General features: G+C 32.6%; 2 protein-coding genes across 2 annotated transcripts; one reads left to right on the top strand and one right to left on the bottom strand.

The window, feature by feature from the left end:
* The first annotated feature begins 103 nt into the window (after positions 1–103).
* Positions 104–11656, top strand: LOC114416820 (protein SAWADEE HOMEODOMAIN HOMOLOG 2-like). Its single transcript, XM_028381845.1, has 9 exons — positions 104–363; positions 1573–1658; positions 1791–1836; positions 1914–2082; positions 7914–7989; positions 8096–8147; positions 9539–9682; positions 9819–9938; positions 11067–11656. Exons 1-9 carry the CDS (start codon positions 310–312, stop codon positions 11469–11471), a joined length of 1152 nt encoding a protein of 383 aa, XP_028237646.1. The 5' UTR covers positions 104–309; the 3' UTR covers positions 11472–11656.
* Positions 11657–12283: 627 nt separating this feature from the next.
* On the bottom strand, positions 12284–16089 carry LOC114416819. Its single transcript, XM_028381844.1, has 4 exons — positions 15619–16089; positions 14435–14638; positions 12982–13007; positions 12284–12897 (listed from the first exon to the last, which is right to left on the bottom strand). The coding sequence occupies exons 1-4, from the start codon at positions 15967–15969 to the stop codon at positions 12651–12653; spliced, it is 828 nt and encodes a 275-aa protein (XP_028237645.1). The 5' UTR covers positions 15970–16089; the 3' UTR covers positions 12284–12650.
* Between the last annotated feature and the right edge of the window lie 6772 nt (positions 16090–22861).

The following is a 22861-nucleotide window of genomic DNA, read 5'->3' as shown; positions in this document are numbered from 1 at the left end:
AATGAGTTTTGTGATTTAAAACTAACGTTAGTGGCTTTAAATTCTTTTTCTAACATTTTATTATAATAAGATAAAATGCAAGGAGATGAGAATCTCGCGGGGGAGTTGTATATATTCATCATCAACGTCGTACCTGTCAACCTGCGTCTGTTTTCCCTTTCTCACATCTCTCCTCTCCTCTTCTCTTCTCAGCACAGCTAAAGCTTTCAACTTTCAACCTCTTCTGAATCCAAATAACCTTTTTCTCTTTCCAACACACACTCTCTCTCTCTCTCTCTCTCTCTCTCTGTTTTTCGGTTTCCTCTGATCATGGGTCGTCCACCCAGTAATGGGGGCCCAGCCTTTCGCTTCACCCAGCCTGAGGTATTCATAGAAATCTCAACTTCACGTGATTCTTTCATGTTTTTTTTCTTCTTTTCTCGTGTTTTTATCTGTTGGGTGTTTGTTTTTATGCTAAAATTTTAATCTTGTGCTCAATTAAATTCTCTCATTCATAACTGCTTCGTTTTGGTGCTCTAACTTTTGTCACTGGATTGATTTTGTGGCATTCGATTTTGCTATGCATATGCGTGGTATTTGGTTTCTGAATGGTGGATATTTGGTTTGTGTTGGTGTAATAAACCAATGCTGGATGATGAAATTACATGCAACAAGTTAGGGCTGTGACACTGCAATGTGAATTAGGGTAAAGGGTAGTTGCATCACTTTTTTAGACCCCTGTATGGTATCCACATCTTTTTGGTGAAAGTGGTGTGGAATTGATATGAGGGCGAGCTCTGGTGCAGCGGTAAAGTTATGCCTTGGCGACTTGTTGGTCATGGGTTTGAATCCGGAAACAGCCTCTTTGCATATGCAAGGGTAAGGCTGCGTACAACATCCCTCCCCCATATCTTCGCATAGCGAAGAGCCTCTGGGCAATGGGGTACGAAGTTTTTTTGGTGTGGAATTGATGTGATGTGTAAACCTCACCCTTAAATAGGTTTTGTTTCCTGGGTTAGGCTATTAGTGTTGACTCTGTGCTACCAAAGCTTTTATATTTGGTCAAATGCCACATGCCATATTGTATTTCTTATTTTGTTAAGCTTTTTCCACACAAATGTATGATGTGTAGTGTTCAATGTTATAATTTTAAACTAGAAAGTAGAAATTGACAAAACAAATTAACAGATTCTGATGAAACAAAATCATAAATTATTACCAATTATGTGAAGCCTTTGTTTCAGAAGAATGAAAACAGAGCAGGGGAGTTAAATAATGGTGCTCCTTTACTTTTCTTTTTCATTTAAGAAGTAGAACTTATCTGACTTTTCAGTTTCTTTGATGAAAATTGGTGGAAGCAAAGAAAAAAAAATACAAATTGTTGAATTGTATGATTAGTTTTGGTGGTATGGAATTGCACTGATTCATCCATGTATTGTGCATCAAAATCATATGTGATTCATCGCATGATACGAACCACTGACTAGTCCAATTATATCGTGAATCATGTGATTCAAATTGCAAATTGTAAGATTATATCAACATAGATTTTCCGTAAAGACTGCTATCAAAAACTATTGTTTCTCTGTATAGGTATCAGAAATGGAAGCTATTCTTCAAGAACATAACAATGCTATGCCGTCACGTGATGTTCTTACAGCTCTTGCAGAGAAATTCAGGTGAGCCTCTGTGCCTGACTTCCTATGCTGTTGTTGAGTGTTGTAAATTGTAATGAGCATCAGACTACAAATAATATTTTTTTTTGCTCTTGAAAAGTGTGATGAAAGTTGTGCTTTCTTTCTTTCTTTCAGTGAATCACAAGATCGTAAAGGCAAGATTTCAGTGCAGATGAAGCAAGTATGATATGACTACTATATTTTATTTTAAATGGAAACTTTTACCCTTCATTTTCTTAGTTTTCCGCTTCATTATAGGTTTGGAATTGGTTTCAAAATAAGCGATATGCGATAAGAGCAAAATCAAGTAAGACTCCTGGGAAGTTAAATATTACACCCATGCCTCGGGATGATTACAATTCAACCCCAATAAGGAGTATGCCTCAACAACCAACAGCTGCTTCAATTCCTGCTGCTTCTGCTACAGGTAGAATGTTGCTGCTTTTGGGTGCTTAATTTTCTTTATTTTTCTTGAATCCATAGCGGCCCTTATTTGTTAATCCTGCATACTTCATGTTGTGTGAATTTCTTTCTGAAAATTATCATACATTTACTTAGACCATATGCGCTCAAACATAGAAGAGAAGATCACAGTTGCACAACAGAGTCACTGGAAAACTGTGAGAGAAGAGGTTTCCAGTGACAATGTGTGGGGTGTACTTGAGGGCTTAAAGAGGTGTGTTGTGTGTGAAATAGAGTTCATGGCAAAGGGAAAGTAGGGTTTTCCCTTAAGGTCCAAAAGAGGGGGTGTGAAATCCATTTTTACCCCCAAAAGTTTAAAAGAAATCTGGAATAGGGGCAAAAAGAGGAGGGGGTGGGGGGCCATCCATTGGTGCCGCCCCACTATTGCACGTGAATTTCAGCTGCCATTCCAGCTGTGACGGTTGTGATTCCAGAAACGCAACTTTGTTAGGAATGTGTTTGACATTTCATTCAAAAGGAATTAAAAAGGAGAGGCAGCATTGATTGAGCAAAAGGCATGACCTAAAACTTGTACCCAATAGGAATGTACAATACTCACAAATACCAGGGTTCTATAATCATACAACTAAATTTAGGAATCTCCAACTTTACCTTCCTCACAGGTTCCCCTGGATCTGCCACTGGCAATATCAGCCTCTCTCCCCATCCATTGGAGCTCTTGTTGTGCAAGTTGCAGTTTCTAGAATTTCCTTGATTCTTCTCAGTCATGCTTCTAGCAGCTCCCTCCAAGATTCTTGAATCTCCATCTCTGTCTCCAATTTTATTTTTGAATTCTCAAACCCTTTCACCAAAACCTTCATTTGATCCTCCGTTCTTGATCAAACCATAAATAACTCCTCCTATGATGTTGTGAGCTCATATACTAGTTAATAGTGATAGAGCAGAGTTGAGGTATATAGTGTAATCTTTATTGCTGGAACAATCAATTAGATCAGTATTAGGGTGATGCTTGTTGGAAAGCCGCCTTAATTGCAACCACCCTAGCCCACCTTAATTTCTGCCTCCACTGCATCCTGTGGCACCTTCATTGTGCTGTCTGTGAGGTGTGCATAGTCCCACATCACCTAGAGATGACTTATGTAGTGCTTATAAGGTTTGAATAGTTCTCACCTTAACCAGCTATTTTGTGGAGTTAGACCCTAAGCCTAAATTTTAAGATGATATTAGAGCCTATCCTAAATCTATTGTTGGGCAACCCACATTGTCCATGCTCCAAGCTCACGGGCCTTGGTCATGATGGGGTGTGTTGTGTTGGAAAGCTGCTTTAACTGCAGCCACCCTAGCTCACCTTAATTGTTGCCTCTTTGGTTTACATTCATTGCAACCTCCAACACCTATTGTGGTAGGTCTGAGGGGGGTGTTTAGTCTCACATTGCCTACTGATATGGTCTAAGTAGTGATTATAAAGCTTGAGCAGGTCTCATCTTACAAGTTGGTTTTGTGGGATTGAGCTAGGCCTAAAGTCCAAATTCTAAGATTGCTGAACAGAGATGATGAGCCCTATAGGATTCAAAAGTGCATTTCTCTCTTTCCAGGTATTTAAGATACCTGGCTTGGCTTCTTTTTCTCACTCCAAACATTTAATACCCTCAATACAATGACTAAGTAAATTGTTACTGCTGTTATCTTTTATTTTTACTAATCAAGATAGTTAAAATTGTGATTTTACTTAGGATTTTGAAAGGAAATCATGGACTGTAAAATCCTACAATTTTATAAATTCATACAGCTAGGCTTTCCCTTCCCTATACACAGCGACCCAGACACAAAAGAGAAGAGATTAGGAAAGGTGTAGATGGAATTGGAGAACTAATCACCCAATGAATGTAGCCAAGAAAATCGTGAAGGAGGAGGAACAGTGGAGGAGATGAAGATTGATGGAGAATAAATGCACACCTTTCCAATCTCTCTAGCAAGAACAACTTAAAGTGGGTGTAAGATTTGACCAGATAGGGTTTTTCAAAAGCAAACAATTTTGGGTTGCAAATGGGTTGTGGATCATGGGTCCAAAAAGGGGCTTTTAGGTGCGTTGAGATGGCACGGTCCAGCCAATCTCATGATCTTGCGTGACGATCTCACTTGATTTTACCAAATTCTGATTTTGAGTGAAATCGAGATTGATCAGGCACTAGGATCATAGTTATTAGAATCATAGTTTTAAAACCCGTACTGGATTGGACCGGTTTGAGCAGACTATTGGATTGAACTTGTTATCAACCTGGTATGAACCAGTGTGACCTGGTCGGTTTTCCGAATGAACCAGTGAACCGGTGGGTATAAACCTGGACTGGTTCTTGGCCATTTATGTTTTTTATTTTTTTAATTACTTGAGAAGAGAAATGTTGTCATGTGTTGTGCTACTTTTCAAGGAGAGAGAAAGAGTTGCTTCAGGTTTGGGAATGCGTGCTACTTTACAAGGTGAGAGATAGAGTTGCAGGTTTGGGAACACGTGCGTAGTGGCCATAAGAAATGGTGTTTTGTTTTGAGACTTGAGAAACAATGCGCTTCTTTTAAATTTAAGACAAATGTAAAAATTTACCACATACAGGAATCAAACCCTGGTATTCAAAGTCTAAAAATCAGATTTTACCACTACACCATAATAGCTACTTGTTAAATGTGACAAAAATAATATATATACAGAACTTCAATAATTAAGACACTTATACTGGTTCATGCGGTTCAACTAATAACCCAGTGGCTTGACCAGTGACTCATTAACCCAGTGCAGGGTTTTAAATATTGTTTCGTTACACAATAATCGGGTGCAACAAAACGGTTTTGCCCCTCAGCGAACCCTTACAGGATGATATTGCGGAGTGAAACAAAAATCGCATATTTTGGCCGCAACAAAACGCCATGTCCGAGTCAAACATTTCTTTCTCCCAAAACCTGCTTCAAACTCGTAACCTTTTTCTGCCTCTCTGGAATTGAAGCCTTTGTAGATTGCAGTTTCGTCCTTCATCAAGATTCGTGAACATAGCTCCACCATTCACCTTGGGGTTTTAAATTGTGGGATTGATCAGAATTAGAAGAAGAAAAATTGTGACTTGTTCCCAAAGGAGAGGTGGAGGCGGGATTGACCAAAGGTAGAAGAAGAAAATAAAAAATGTGTCCTTTCAAGAGTGATAGAAGAGAGAAGAACGTGCTGTGTGTTGAGAGAGGGAAAATTATAATTATAAAATAACGAGATAAGATTAAAAAAATTAAATTAAAATTTAAAATGAGCCTGGGAAATTATGGTGGGTATGTGATGAGCAGACAAAACAACTGGCAATTTGAAATTGAAAATTGAAAATGAGAGGGAATATTTGGATCATGAGAGAGAAGTCGATAGGTTAATTAAATTTCTTTAATTAATTGGATGAGAAATTAGAGAAAAATTGATTAATTAGGTGAGAAATGGAAGGAATTAATTAGAAATTATAATATTAATTAAGGTTTAAAACGAAATTAAGGACCAAAATTATTTTGAATTAATTTAAAATAGTTTAAAATCAATTTAAATTATTAATTATAGGTTATTATAGAATATATAATAACACAAAACCTTTTAATGCAATTTGTGCAAAGTTGTGAGGCAATCACACTGCAACAACCACAATCTGCATCTCAGAATCCGCAATATCCTAATCGCAATAACCTTAACGTGACCACAATTTAAAACCCTGACCTAGTGCTTAGACCGGTTCAATCATTGGTTCGGTTTATAAAACTATGCTTGGAATCTTATGATTCACTATTCAAATCATATGATTTGATATGATTCAGCTACCTATCGATTCATATCAAAAAATGAATCTCAAATGACTTTGAATTTTACGATACATGAATGAATTGGTACATCCTAAACAATCACATGATTCAATTTTTTTTTTTATAGTTTTCTTTAACCAATTCTCATGAAAAAATTGAAAAGTCATAAGATTTAATTGTTAAATGAAAAAACTATAAGGAGCAATTATGAACTTATCCTGTTTGATTATTTCACTACTTTACGTCACTCACTCTATTGCTCATCAATGCATTTAATTTATTTGACTATTTCATTACTTTGTTTCCATCCTTCTAAATAGATAGATGTTTTACTAACTTAGACATAACTAATAATTTTGTTTTATGAGACTTATCCTTAAGTTGTTTTATCTATTTCTAGTTTAAATTTTTTACACTAAACCAGTGTTATGAAAACTGGATCGGCTGGTTTGACCGAAAACTGGAACCATGGCTGGTTTGGTCAGTCATTTCAATTGTTTGTTCATTTAACCCAATAAAAATTGGTTAACTCGGTTTTAAACTAATAAAAATCGGTGCTAACTCGGTGAACTGACTCGGCCTGGTAAGTTTGGATGCAATGTAATATGGGTGTTTATTCTGACCAACACAATGGTTGATGTGCATATTTTACTATGCTGCACTGCTTTTTAGCTACTGCATCTCAGTAGTTTTCAGTCTTCATTATACTGCACAGCATCTCTCACATTACTTTTTTAATCTTTGACTTTTTTTCATAACAAGGCTTGGCCCACTCTCCCTTTGCAGCACGTATTCTCACTCTCGCATCAACCAGTAATAATACAATGAAAATGTAAAAAATATCACTAAGAACATTCAAACCCTGATCCATATTTATATTATACTTTAAATAAGACATATATATATATATATATATATATATATATATATATATATATCTTAACTATATTATTGATATTACTCTAATTTATATCGGTTTATGCGATTCAACCAGTGACTCACTGATCTGACCCTTACCAAGTCATTAACCAGTCCGGTTTTAATAACACTGCATTAAACACTATGTGCCATTTATATGATAAATTTGAAGTGATTTTTCATTGTCTTTGAATCTTATGATTCAATACAGATTATGATTTATGATTAAAAAATTAACTTAGTGATTCTTGATTTGATAACCTTGCTCAGGATTGTAAAATTGTACAAACTATAGGAAAGATTGCGATTTTGGCCTATTTCACTCACCCTTGTTCTTCCTAATATAGACTCACCTTATTAGAGGTCTGCTAATGTCAGAACCTGATAGAGATTTGGTACTATCTTTCATCATACCTAACAATATATTAAGCGTGCCAACACGTGGCTAGAGATTCATCATTGGCTGTGACTGAGCATAAATTAAAAACTCTTCCAAATTGTATATCTGGCAACTCATTATATTGCTGTGATTTTTAGTGTACTTGATATAATATTTCTCTCCAAGATGTTAATATATAACAGCATTACTGAATTTACTGGAGATGATATTGGACAAAAGATTCATTTTGTGGTACCTTAAATCTCTTTATGTTTCTGTGAGGGGTATAATGCTGCTTTGAATAATAACTAAATCTTAATCGGAATAAAAGGTCCTACTACAGATTGTCTTCATTTTAGACTATGGTGTTAGGATATAAGGAGAAAGGAAAGCTAGTTAAGATAGTTAGACTATTAATGAGTTAGTGAGTTAGTTAGAGGGGTTTATTAGATATAAATAGGGAAAGAAAAATAGGAGAGAGGGAGATCTGTATCATTTTGTAAATTGAGCATAGTTCTTTGTGAATGGAGAAATCCTTTGTGAAGGGGAAACCCTTGGAGGAGAGTTATCTCTCCTATTTTTTGTTCTTATACAATCAAGAAATTCCATCTTGCTTTTGCTTTCTTCTATTTTCTAATTTGGGTTCCTAACATATGGTGTCTATGTTTTTATGCTCGTTATTTATTTTGTTTACTTACATTGCCTTATTTTGTTCTACTTAGTTCCAACAGCAGTAAAGGCAACTACAGAAAATTCAGTTATGGAATTTGAAGCTAAATCTGGAAGGGATGGAGCATGGTCAGTATTTCCTCTTTAATAATCTTCATGATCTGTTGTTTATTTTGTTTATTTTTCTTCTTAATTATTCTACATTTGTGGGCCTGACTTATGGTCTTATTGTTAGGTATGATGTGGCTACCTTTCTATCACACAGATATTTGGAAACCAGTGATCCGGTAATTCAATGCTAAGATTATTTCTGTTTTTAAGTTTTGTGAAGAAATTAATGAGGCATTATGGTTTTCAATTTCCCTTTCTCGCTAGAATATTTCCATGGCATTCCTATGATTTTATTCTTGCATGCATGTCCTTATGAATGCTAAGACTAACTACTAAAGTCTTGTAGTAAAATGTTCTTAATGGTTGAAAGTTGTTAGAATATATAGGAGCTTTTGCTTGCACTACCATTAATAGTTTTTTATACAATACAACTTTAATGTTAGTTATTATAGATAATACCCTTTATTTCTAGCCACTACTATTGGAGATCCCACATTGACTATTAATGCGACCAAAATAGTGTATATATGTGAGGGCAACCCTCACGTTACAAGCCGATTTTGTTGGATTGTGTTAGACCCAAACCTACATTCTTAAGACCTACAATTTAGGAGCTATGTTTTATTAGGGATTAGTTTTGTAATCAGATTTGAATTCTAATCCTTCAATATAAATTCAGAAGGGCTGAGAGAAATTCTCTCAAGTAATTAAAAGAATTATAGAGAGTTGAAGTTGGTATTGAGAACCCCTCTCTGATCATGAATCACTTTGACCACCACTGTGAAGTGTGAATAAATCCACTTCAGTTCCCATTGCCATTAACAATTCCGATAAAGTATCCAATAACTGAACTCTGGCAATTGGTCAATTCATAAAGAACCTGACTGACCTATTCCTGAAAGACCTTCCATCTTCCATCAGATGCACCTCCACTTACTGCCACAATGTGCTTCACCTCTCAGCATGTACAGCTCACTTGCCACCCTACATGTCTAATTTCAAGGCAATTGTTTTCCTGCTGTTTGGTCTGCCTCCTCTGCCTTCCTCCTTTTATCCATTATATCCCTCATAAAACCCATTCACACTCCTATAAATCTGATTCTTAAGCTTATAATAGATCACTGGGAGCTTTACTCAGACTAATGAATAGTGCGAAACTTCTCTATGTCACTTTGGCTGGGCCGGGTATTTCCTTTTTTGAGTGATGTGAGTCAACTCCTTGAGACTCAATGAGATAGGCACTAAGATGCAGTAATTCGATTTTGAGATATATCAAGGGTTCTCTAGGAAAGGCATTGATTTATGAAAACGAAGAACATGCGGACATTGTTGGTTATGCGGATTTAGACTGGGCAAGTTCTGTTAGTGAAAGAAAATATACTGTGCGTTGTGTCCTTTTTGTTTTGTAGTTTCCAGATCACTCATTCGTGGTGCTGTAACTATCTTGAGTTTTGTCCTCAATTATTTTGTGGGAAATACAAAGTGTTTGTTGTTCACTTCATCTTATTTTGTCGAGGCTTTTGCCTTTATATATCATGTAATGGTAATATCTTTCTCCATATTTCAGGAAGTGCTGGTACGATTTGCTGGTTTTGGACCTGAGGAAGATGAGTGGATTAACATTCGAAAGCATGTTAGGCCACGCTCATTGCCTTGTGAATCATCAGAATGTGTTGTAGTCATCCCTGGTGATCTCATACTTTGTTTTCAGGTAGGAATAGCTGTAGCCAGGTGTCACAAAAAGTTAATTTTGATCATCAACATTGTTTTTATTTAATCATGTTTTGTTTTTTGTAACATCTATTTTTTCCTTATCGTTTTTTTACTCTTCATTTTTTACAATACAGGAAGGTAAGGAGCAAGCCCTATACTTTGATGCCCATGTCCTTGATGCTCAAAGGAGAAGGCATGATGTACGAGGCTGTCGCTGTAGATTTCTAGTTCGTTATGATCATGATCAGTCAGAGGTATTATTTTTCAATAATATTTTCTCATTGGATTTTATTTTTTATGATATAATTCTGTCACTTTTTTTATGGTTTACATAATATTTTAGTCCCTATAATTTTTACTTTTCACTGAGTTTTGATTCCTATAGTTTTAATTTTTGGATTTCAATAAGTATTTAACTAGTAAAAAAATAATTAAAATAAGAAGTATTAATTTTCAGTAAGATTTGGTCTCGTGGGATTTTATTTTTATGATTTAATTGTCACTTATTTTTTTGGGTTTACATAAGATTTTAGTGCCTATAGGCCTATAGTTTTCACTTTTTATATATTTTAGTTTTGGTTCCTATAGTTTTTTATCTTTGGATATCTATCCTTATAATTTAACTTATTTGGGTTTTGGTTCTTCAGTCCCTATATTTTGCTTTCGTGTGGCTTTGTCTCTATAGTTTTTTCTCATTGGGATATTGACCCTTATTTTTCATGAAGGATTGATTCCTGTAGTTTCTGCTTATTAAGCTATTGGTTCCTCAGAGATCAAAAGGCCACATAACTGAAAAATATAGGGACCAATATTAAAAAGAAATATACTATATAAGAGAAAAACTAAATGAAAGGAAATTGTAGGGAGTCATATAGAGCCAAGGTAGCAATTAGTTTAAGTGTGATGATGAATTACAGTTTTGGTTCTCTGAGGGTAACATGTCATACTTCTGGCATCTTATACAACAAATTTCCTCGCCATTTCTGTAGATGCTTAAATCTTGCTGTAATAGCTCATCTATAAATATTTATTGCTGTAAAAGGTTTCCAGATTAGATATAATACCCTTTGCTTTTCCCTTTCTGAAAATTGTTTCCCTGCTAAATCCGTATTTTATGATTGATTTTTCATTCCATTGGCTATCATTTCTTTTGAGAGGATCTATGAATGCAGAATGACAGCAAAAAAGTGAACTAAAAGTTAGGTGTGACTGCTTGTTCAGTCCTATTGCTTCACAATGGTGCCACTCGGAAAGAGACAGAATCATGCATTTTACGAAGCTTTACAAATTTGTTTTAAAATCTATAGCGGCATAACTGCACTGTTAAAGGTCAATCAGTAGATGCACATTATGTTGATTCAACCAGTATGTGTTCTTGCCAGGAAATTGTGCCGCTTAGGAAGATTTGTCGCCGGCCCGAAACCGATTATCGGTTACAGCAACTTCATGCTGTGAATGAGGCAGCACCTGTGGATCAGCAGAAGACTGACATGGATCCAGCAGCAAATGTTAATGCCGTGAGGGCTACTACTACTGAAACAGTGCCAAAGCAGCTGATTGCAGCAAACATTCATATGGAGACGACGCCAGTTCCAGTTGTGCAAACAAATGTTCCTCAACAACCTCCACAAAGTATGGATATGGATGTGGATCAAAAGAAAGCTGAAACAATTGCTGATGTTCAAGCTGGAAATTCCATCATCACCCCAGGCAGTGTTGTTACTAACATCATTACTACAAGCAGTGTTCCTGAAGTCTTTAGTCAGACTCAGAACATGGTTGAATAAAATTTCTGTTTCATTTTTCCAAACTTGATCAGACTTGAGTGCGTTCTTTTAGTTTTTTAGAACTGTTAACTATCTGGTGTAGTTTATGTTCAGCAAACAATGCTTATAAGTGACTTTCTCTTGCTGTTTTATTTGAACCATAGGAATTAAAAAGAAAAAAAATGAGGTTATACAATTATCGAGCATATAGCGGGGCATTCTTTTTTCTTGCAAAAAGAGAAAGAATATGTGATATTCGGAGTAATTTTGATCTCAGTAGTTTGGATTGCTTGCGATTTTGGTTCTTCATTAGCTTACGTAATTCTATTTTTTTAAAGTAAGCAAATTTATGGTCTGTTTGATTTCCTTTTCCTTTTTATGTTTTAAAAATAGTTTTCTATAAATAATTACATATTACTCCGAAATAGTATAACTATATTTTTATATGTGCTTAGGAGGCAAATAAAGTTTAGAAAACATTTTTTTTAAAAAAAAAAGCAAGTTCTTTCAAAATCAATAACCCTCTCAATTTTTAGACTAGGCAATTGTTCCAGGACGAGTTTCATGCCACCCTAAACTTAGTATGGTTACTAGTAACATTTCAGAGCCCTGCATTTGTATGAGACTAATTCACTGTTTGAGATAGTGGCAGTCCTCCACCACATGAATTTTATGAAACTTTCACTTCTCAATTTTATGTGATTTTTTTTTCCATCTTGGACCAAAATGATTATTGATTTTTATAGTTGTTAAAAAACTTTCACCACATGAACAATACTTATACCATGTTACCATATACACTTCATTCTCACTAAACTCAACCCTGCAAGCAGTTGCTTAATTGTCTTACTATAAATGTAAGAGGACAGATTACAAGTATATATTTTTGTCATTGAATGAGAGGTAATTACACACAAGTTTTTGGTGAAGACAGGCTTGTGCGAATATAGTGAGTATATACTAATTCCTAAATCTCACACACACACACATGCATATATATATATATATATACTTCAAAGGACTGAGTTTAAGCATCTCAACCCCATAATTTCCTCCTATCAACAAAAGGAACCTTTAGTACATTCTACTAAGAGTAGTGACTTCATGAAAATATTACTTGCCACCAACATTACTCTTGAAACCAAAGGGATATGAGGAGTTGACTTATTCCTCCACTTTATCTTCAGCACAAGGCTTCTATTACAGGGAGTTATTTGAACTTTGATCTTCCTTTGTGCTGCTCAATTTATTATTATTATTATTATTACTATTCTCAACTGATGCATTTGATAAGCCTGGCTGCTGAGTGATTTTGCTTTCAGTTTCCTTTCCACTTGACCCTCCTCCCATGGTGTCCATGGCAAGCTGGCCAGAATAAAGAAATAAACCGACAGAATTGATGCCGTAGACAAATGTAGCAAGGTAGCACAGGCCATTTATTATTGTCCTGTGAAAAAATATCAAATGATTGTTAGATGACTAATAAAATTAAACCATAAGGCATCCAAGAGAGATATGTTATAGAAGCTACCTTATGGTGATTGTTATCTGGCGGACCTGAAAAACAAGCCATTTTCATTGTCAGTTTATCTCAAGCTATGTTGCATGGATATGGGTATTGAACCGGTATCAGATACGAATACGGGTACCAGATACAGGATTTTTAAAAAATCTAGGGTACAGTTACGTTAATATATATATATATATATATATATATATATATATATAGAATTTAATTTGTATGACTAAATCTTAAAAGTGGTAAAAAAAAACATACAAATAGTATTATGATACCACGTTTTAATATAAAAAAGGAGATTAAATTGTTTAATATAATAAAAAATAATATCTCATAATAAAAAACTACAATACATATGAAATCACATTTTAATAGGATTATGTACATATTTTAATAGTTTCAATCTTATCATTTTATTGTCTATCAGTCAAAAGAATTGTCTTTATAACTGATTTGTCAAGATGAAGAGTAGCAACTTGAATTTAAGAATGTCTCCCTCTTTATAACTCTTATTCTTTTGTAAGAGGAGATGAAAATTTGTATGTATAAGAACTAAATGTATAAGTCTCTTTGGATTGAGTCTATTTCTTTTCATAGAATAGATAAAAAATATGTGCTTCAATTATTTTTTTTATAACTTGATACATACCTAAAAAGTATCCATATGCACCCAAGTGAAGTACCGAAATTGTTTTTTTGAAAATTTTTCTTGGTCATACCCTGTACGTACCCTCGAGTACTCATCAAGTATCCAATACAGGTGCATACCCGGTACGTGTACAGTGTGATTTTAGATGTATCCATGCTTCAGATTCTCAAGCAGGCATGAGAAAGTTATGTGTTAATCAATCATAAATGCTTAATCAATCCTACCATTAAGATAGAAAAACAATGCATTGGTTAAAACCATCCTCTTCATAAACTGTCTTTGTGTTTATACACACAATCACATATGAAGATTACTTGGGGCATGTTTGATTTCTCTCTTGCTTTTTGGTTTTAAAAACTGTTTTTTAAACCAATTTCATACTACCCAGCAATCAATTTCTCATTGAAAATTTAACAACTTCTGAAAATTGTTTAAAATACAAGTGTTTTAAAAACTAAAATATAGAATCTGGGAGATGTTTTCTCATCTTCTGCTTTTTATATCTTGTTCAACCTTTCTCTCAATTCCACACTCTGCTTTGTGTCTTACACTACCTTCCACCAACTGTCTTAGCCACCTTGCTTAGTTGTATTTTGAAAACTAAAAGCCGATTTTGAACATAGTAACCAAATACACCCTTAATGTCACATGGTTATTTTAAAAATTATGACTTACATATTTTGCTCTTGACCATTCATGTTAAGATTTAATTTAAAATTTATCTATCTCATCTAGTATAAAAATAGCCCTTTCACTTAATACATCTATGTAAATAGATAGATAAAAGGAATAAACAACAAAGGAAATGATACTAACTGAGAAATTATCTGAAAGTGTTTGGCGACCGAGAGTAGCCTCAATAGATGTGGTGAACCTGTAGAGAACAACAGCAATCACACCAGCTATAATTGCCCCTAACAATGCTTGATCAGGTGAAGGTGGACTTTTGGCTTTGATGGAACTTGAACTTATAGCTTTCAAGTTATCCAATGACTTATTCACTCCTGAAGACCTAAATTTCTAGAACCACACCAACCCATTTCATTGAACAATATAGATTGAATCAAAATCGCACATCTCAATTATATCACTCTGCAAATTAACATGGACTGCATATCTACAAAACCAAATGAAATTTCAATATATGACTTGATTAATTTAATACAAACTCATGCATGCTCTGAACACTCATCTCTCTTATTTCTCTCAATATATATAGGGTCCATATCAATTAAAGAAATGTTCTTATTTGTTCTCATAAGAACAACAAATTTTGACCATACAACTATATACACAAACAGTCAAGATTGATTTTATTCAATTTTAATGTTTACCATCCATATACAATTATATCACCAACAATACTAGTAAGATTAATTATATTTAATTTTTTTTGTGAGAACAGTTATTATTCAGTATGCTTATATTAGCAAATTACAACTTTTCATTTGTTTATGTACTTCCAACTTTCCAAGCTGTACCTTGCTAGCGAGAGTATAATTAATAGCATTAGGTGTTTTTATAAAAGGATGCATAATATATAGTATGTTATAATTTTTTAGTTGTTACCATGCTTTGAAATTATACTACTTTTGAAAACAGCTTAAACCTTCCAATTTTACATGAATGGACTATCTTACATAAAAAGAAAATTAATTTAATAGGACTGCTAAATAGTAGGATAAATTAAATATGAATGATGTACGAAAACATATGCTGACATTTAATTTATTGGATAAGATTTGAATAAAAACTGTAAAACAAAAAGAGATTTAGTAGAGCATACTGAAATGTCTTTTAAAAATAAAATAAAATTGTTAGGATAACTATTTAAAAAATGATTTCCAATTTGTTGATAGTTATAATACAGACATGACAATTAAATTTGTGTGGACACTAATTAAAAATCTAAGAATAGCCGAACATATGAATGGTTGCATAAACATATATAGAAGTAAGTAACCTTAAACTCCACGAAGGAAAAAAGAAAGACTATATACCAATTCTTTGGCACGCTTTGCACGGCGCTGGACAGAGCGAAAGAAGAAGACAGTGATGGCACCAGTGAGAAGAACACTGCAAGCAACCTGAATGGTAGAAGGGTCATCTGTGAAAAGATGGGAAGAAGGGAGTTCAAAGTGGGCAAAGTCTTGTGTTGTGAGCTTTGCAAGCCATGCAGCAGTAGGAGGAATGGCTGAAACAGTAGTTGTTGTGGTGGTGGTGGTGATGATGGGTCTGTGGAGAAAATGAAGAGATGGTAAAGAAGAGTTGTGATGGGTGGTGGTGAGTGAGAGACGAAGAGGGAGACTGGAGAAGAGAAGGTGGTGATGGTGAGAGTGAGAGTGCAACATTTGTGGAAGGAAGGAAGGAAGGAAGAAGAGAGAAAAGGAAATATGGTAATCAATGAATGATTTCTGTTCCTAAACTGAACAAAGACCAAACATGGATTTGGCTTTTCTATTACTCAGGCTTGTGTGAAAAAATATCTTGTAGACTTTGGATTTTGGTGGGGAATGGAAAGGCACGTCTCAATATGCACAAATATCCAATTATCGATTATGGATATTTTGGGAAGAAGAGACAACAGGATTGATATTTATTATTAGGCAAATGCTGACAAATGTTTTTGGCACTGATCAAGGAACTTAAATAAAAAATATTTTTATTGGGGAAAAAAATTACATTTTTCATAATAATCTTTTTTTACATGGTATGATTTTCACACTAAACATTTTCCTAATTTAGTGTCTTTTTAAAGGACCAATTAAGAAGATAAAGGTTTGACAAATGTTTTCTCATTATTTTTTATTATTAACGGCATCAATTTTTATGGATTGAAGAATTATTTTTAACATGGTTAAAAAGATAAATAATTAATTTTTTTTTAAAAATAAATGATAAATTTAAATTAAATAAATAAGATAAATGAACAAATATGTTGACCTATTTATTATTATTACAATTGACCAAATTGTCTTGGAGGCATTATCAAATTAGTTTTAAAAGTTATAAAATTTAAAATAATTTCTAAAATTTCTTATGTTATCACATTAGTCTCTAATCTTAAAATATATGTTAATATTGTTACTTAAGTTATGAATTAAATTTTGGTTTAAAATAAGTGATAAATTACATTTTCAGATATGTTTTTAAATTGTTATTTTTAAAGACTAAATTGATATTATCTCGTATGAAAAAATATTAATCATTTATCCTTATTTTTTTTTTAGAAAAAATTGGAAAATGTAAGATGTGTTATAAAACATAAAAAAATAGTTGTTTATATCAGTATTAAAAAATCAATTAGAATATATTACAATAATAAAGATATCATATATGTTATTATCCAATCATTTATTGAAATGTATGGTTAAATTGTTTATATTTTAGAAATTATTTTAGAAGACATTTTTAAGGCGATTTCTTATTAATTAATAATAAAAATATTTATTTTGATAATGCATAAAAATTAAACTTAATTTCAAGTTTAATTGAATGATAAAAAATATGAAAAACAATACTTCAGTCCACACCTCCCCGACATTCACAACTAGAAAATAGGATTTTAACATCGATTCACTACTAAAAAAATAGCTTTTTACGACGGTTAATAAGTGCATTTTATGACAGTTGTCAACCGTCATTATTTAAAACGTCATTAAAACGAAATCAATTTTTAGGACAGTTATTATAATAACCGTCTTTGAATGAATGAATCTTTCTTTCAAGGACGGTTATTAACTAATAACCGTCTTTGTATGTTGTATCAACATTTACATTCAAAGACGATTATTTTGTAATAACTGTCTTTGAATGTGAAAACTAAGACGGTTATTATGAAATATCTGTCTTTGAATGTCAAATGAAGAAACCTTTTAAAGATGATTATTTTGTAATAACCGTCTTTAAATGTAAAAAAAAAAGAAACTTACAAAAACGGTTATTTCATAATAACCGTTTTTAAATGTTAAAAGTATAAACTTTCAAAGACAGTTATTTCGTAATGACAATCTTTGAATGTCCTTTCAAAGACGGTTATTTTATGATAACCGTCTTAGAAAGGACATCAAAAGTTAGAAATGATCAGACATTACAATGAATATCCAGACATTAAAATTGATATCTAACTTAGTACGTACTAAAATTATCATACATTAAAATACAATTATGAGTTTGATGACAAGTCATAATTTAAAAATTCCATGCATGAAAAAAATACAAGAAAGAACATACATATTTAAGATGCTACTTTCGTAAATGCTAGCAGCCTACAAGTTCTTTTTTTTTTTGTTTTCCCTTCGGATTTCTCATGCTAATTGGTATTTCAGTCACTATGACAATAAGTTTCCTTAATATTAATAATCAATAAAGAGTATACACAGTTCATTTCAATGAAAGAACAATAACATTGATTGCTAAAAAAATATAGAAAGAACATACATATATCAATACCAATTAAAACAAAAGTTTAATAGATATGAACAGTTAGTGTAAAAAAATTTATACTGTTACAAAATAATCAGCAAAGTCTGACCAAGAGTCCCCTATTCCAACAATATCCCTCTGCAAAAAAGGGAAACAAATAGTATTATAAACAAAAATCATAAAATTAATGTTCTTGAACATAGTACAATAATAATGCTAACAATGTCCTCAAGCATGGAGAGCGAAAGACGAGTTTCCCAAGCATCATAGATCTTGGTGACATGAATTACAAGGTGAGAAGGATTAGGGGCATAAAATTAATTTTATTTGAATATATTAAAATAACTATATTGAATGAGGGCATTTTTATGAGTCATTAATCAATAAGAAATTTTTTAGCTAATTTGATTAATTTAAACATGGATAGACAGATATCACAAAGGACAGGCACCTAAAGTTGCTAATTTGATTTTAATCTATACACAAACTTTTAATTAATTTATTTATTTAAATCTATCAAATTTTTGCAAAACTAATTAATATGATTTATTAGAAATGTTGTTGTATGTGTGTGAAAATGAATAACTAGAGTTAAATTAGATAATTATAGGAGTGTAAGATTAAATTAATTAATTAGATGAAGGTTAGATTATATTTGATTAATTTAAACATGGATAGACAGATATCACAAAGGACAGGCACATAAAGTTGCTAATTTTATTTTAATCTATGCACAAACTTTTAATTAATTTATTTATTTAAATCTATCATATTTGTCCAAAACTAATTAATATGATTTATTAGAAATGTTGTTGTATGTGTGTGAAAATGAATAACGGGAGTTAAATTAGATAATTAGAGGAGTGTAAGATTAAATTAATTAATTAGGTGAAGGTTAGATTATATTAATTAAGTTAGTGGGCTGATAGGAGGTTAGTTGGGCTGGATGAAAATTTAGTGAAGCCTAACAAGTGTTAAGGGTATGTTCAATTTTTTTTCTTAATTGCTTTGTCATCAATTTTTACGAAACAACCTTATTTTATTACTAACTTGAATTGTTAATGATGAAGTATATATAATGATTTGAAATTAAAAATTGAGGTGTGAATAAGAAAGAAAATTGTTGATTGAGAAAAGAGAGAAAGCAAGTTGCATGGTACCTGTAGCCATGTATTCAGGGGCTGCGTAACCATAGGGGCCCATAACCCGCATGCTTACGTGAGATATTCCATCGACAGACCAATTACAATTGTTTGCAGCTGAAAAATGGGTGATATTTAGATTAAATAACAACAAAATTCCATAATCAGAAGTTAAAAAAAAAGTAATGAAAATAAAAAAAGTACCATTCCTATTTCATTAGAAAGCAAGTAATGAAAATCAAATTTCAAAAGACAACACATAACAATAAGACAGAAATAAAAAAAGTACCTACTAGTACAAGTGAACTAATAACTCCAGAATTAAATTCAAGATTTGTAATTTTAATTGTAAGTAAATTGAAGATTTTTTATATGCATTTTTACTCTTATTGCAAAATTACATTCAAGATTTTTAAAAGTAATTTTTTTCAAAGATTTAATTTATTTTCCCATATTCCTTAAATATAATTTTCATTTAAATATACTACATTAGTAACAAAGCAAAATTGAAGATGTACCATCAAGCACCTCCATTTTGATTTGGGCCATCTATAAGGATCCAAATCACTCGTTCCAATCAACATCCCACAACATCCCACTACAACACCTGCAAGATAGGAAGATGGTATTATGACACAAGCAATTACTGGACTCCATGTCATAATCTCTTGGAAACTATTCCAATCCAACCTGAGCACAAAAACAATTGCAATTAATAAAAGCTCTGTGTATAAAAAAATAGAACAACATGAAGAGATATTGATGGCTATATGCAATACTTTTTATTTTTATTTTTTTTACACTAGATATAAATTAAATTTTAGTCACATACTTATAACAGTATTCCAAAATGTTATTAGTTTCTTTTAAATGATATATTTACTAAATAAATTAATTAAATTTATAAAATTGATAATAAATAAATATTTTGGAATAATAAATTACATTAAAATTTTACAATAAATAATTTATATTGTGATAATAGTTATTTTTAATTATTAATAAATAATTTATATTGATAATAAATAAATATTTTGTATAACTATACCTGCATTAGGCAACAAGATATAGAAAGAGTAACTAAAGTCACAATAATGTTTAGATACTTGAAATGATTTTAGAACGAATGTTGCATACTTATTAATCAACTCCCAATCATCTGTATTATAACAAATGCTACAAATGATCAACCCAGGTAATAGGTTGGAGGCATATATGGAAGAGAACGAAAATATCATAGCAAAAAGGCTTAACCCAAATAAGGATAATATAAGTTTCTCTACCTTTAATGTCATAATAGTGACAATATTAAAGACAACCTTTATAGATGTGAAGAAAAAGCTAAGTTCTCTCTTTTTGTCCTGATTTGCTTCACTTTAAGCTTCAAAGAAAGGTTTGGGATACATAAATAATACATCCCTACATTTGTAATCTAGGAAATTTATACAAACCAGTAATATTTTAGATTTATAGCCTTACACATAAACATAGGAATCAGTTGCCTTCATAGCCATACAATCAATATACTGTTTTGTGGAACTAACAACAAAATAGGATTTGAAATGAGTCTGCCAGCCAAACAACTAAGAATAGTTATATCTACTAAATGTCTAGTTACTACTTTTGGAGGTAAAATCCAAATTCAACTTTAAAAGACTAGTCTTCACTACAAAACAAAAATGAGAAAATGTTAGAATTTAATATACCTAAAAACTATATCTGTTGTGCCTGGTTGCAGTGGTAAATCATTCTTCTTCAGAAGCCTCATTACTTCCACCAGCAGTTTAGTATCATTGTAGTTCTTAGCATACGCCTACAGCAAATTGATAGAAACTTACCAATCAAAAATTGGAACAGTATCTTAGTGTGCAATTACATGACATAATTCTCTTTTAGAAAGTTATCTTTGAGCATCAGTTAGCTTCCCAACATATCTCCATATGTTCTCACATGCATAGCATGTTTATAGAAGGAAAATAACTATGCCAGGCCAAGAGGTATGAAGAAAAGTAACCAAAATTTAGCACACAAATTCCTCTAGTTGTCACTTCATCCTATAATAAGTAATGCACGACAACATTAGAAGCAATAGCACAATAATATACTTCCTCAAATACTGAAAGTTCAAAGCAACATTAAATACAAATTGCTAGCTCTTATCAACCAAACCTTCCAATCAGGGCTTTCCAAGCTCTTCAGGAGAGTTGGTGAGATCTTTCCATTTATGTCTTCCCGGGGCAAGCTATCCAGTCCACCAGCAACAGCAGTTGAAGATGAGTCTTTTGCCCTGACAGTTCTCTTGGTAACTGCAGATGCTCCCTGAAGTAGGGGAAAACAAAATAAAATAAAATGACGGCATTAGGAAATCATGATACTACATAGAACCAATGTTTTAAATCTCTGATAGCAGAGCGGAGCCGCTGGCTCAAAAAACTCAATAGCGAGATTGCATATAGCGGGATAGCTGCTATTTTGAAATTTTTATAGTTTATATAATGTATACTATATACATATAAATTCTCAAAAATAATAAAAATTTACTAAAAACTAATGACATTCATAATCAACAAAAAAAAGTCTAGACGTCTTACACAAAACATACAAGTAAATACCAACAAACATTAAATACAAGCTTCCTAGATAGGAATTATATGTCATCAACCATCATTTTCACTATAATTACATATACAAATATCATTTTAGGAAATTAAAACCCCACAAATAGCCCTCCAAAAAAGTCTTGATATCTCTATTTAGAGGGATTTTTTGGAATCAACGCATAGCATCCACTACACACACTATTCAACCCGCTATTTGGTCCACTATGGACACTACACTAAACTGCTCCATTACAGCAGCCCCCGTAGCGGGCAAGGGTCACTCCGCTCTACTACACCGCTATAGCATGCTATTGATAACCCTGCATGGAACAAAGCTCAAATGGATTCTTCTCATACTCTGTATCCAGGGCACTGAGCAGTGAAGGCTTTACATCAGTAAGAAACCCTTTAATGTCTGCAAGGAGAAAAACCTTAGAGCCTTGAAAACAAAATTGAGAGAAATCAAAATTTGAAAGTTAACGCAAAGTGACCTGGACCAACAAATCTATGAAGAACACCCAAGAACTTAATTGATGCATTTCTAGTCCCAGCATTACTTGAATGCAGCCCAATTTCTTTAAGAAAATCAAATAAATCCTGCAAAATAGGATTTACATTATTAAACCATAGAAACTTCCAATAACAAATAAAATATCTAAAAATTTTGTAAATTCAGATAATGCACCTTAAGCTTTATATGTGAGACACCAAAATCTTCAACAACAAAAACCATCCACAAAATTCCCTCACTAAGAACCTTGGGATTCTTATGCTCCTTCATGATCTTGTAAAGCTAAAGTAAAATTCACGGTTTTCAAACATTATTTGATAATACATAAAGATAAAAAAAAATAATATGATATACGACCAAAAGGTACAACCTGCATTTTATATGAATTCCAACATATGTATTAACCTAAATACAGGAATTAATTAAAAAATTTAAACACTTACACTAAGCCTGGTTTAGAAGTTTTATTTAGCCAAGCCCAATTACTATTTTGACTATGCTACAATCACAAACATAGAATATCCAAAAACAATTTACCGCTATATTATTTTTGACCTTGCTGAAC

Source organism: Glycine soja, chromosome 6 (genome assembly GCF_004193775.1).
Source record: "Glycine soja cultivar W05 chromosome 6, ASM419377v2, whole genome shotgun sequence".
In the NCBI taxonomy this organism is placed as follows: domain Eukaryota; kingdom Viridiplantae; phylum Streptophyta; class Magnoliopsida; order Fabales; family Fabaceae; genus Glycine; species Glycine soja.
The sequence above is the reverse complement of the archived record's forward strand: the minus strand, read 5'-3'. Positions and strand labels throughout refer to the sequence as shown.

Coding starts and splice junctions, on each gene's coding strand:
- LOC114416819 (XM_028381844.1), bottom strand. CDS start 15,969: ATGTTGCACTCTCACTCTCACCATCACCACCTTCTCTTCTCCAGTCTC. Junction 13,008..14,434: donor CACTTTCAGATAATTTCTCA/GTTAGTATCATT, acceptor CTTGTTTTTCAG/GTCCGCCAGATAACAATCAC. Junction 12,898..12,981: donor CAGATAACAATCACCATAAG/GTAGCTTCTATA, acceptor ATTTTTTCACAG/GACAATAATAAATGGCCTGT.
- LOC114416820 (XM_028381845.1), top strand. CDS start 310: ATGGGTCGTCCACCCAGTAATGGGGGCCCAGCCTTTCGCTTCACCCAG. Junction 1,659..1,790: donor GCTCTTGCAGAGAAATTCAG/GTGAGCCTCTGT, acceptor TCTTTCTTTCAG/TGAATCACAAGATCGTAAAG. Junction 1,837..1,913: donor TTTCAGTGCAGATGAAGCAA/GTATGATATGAC, acceptor GCTTCATTATAG/GTTTGGAATTGGTTTCAAAA.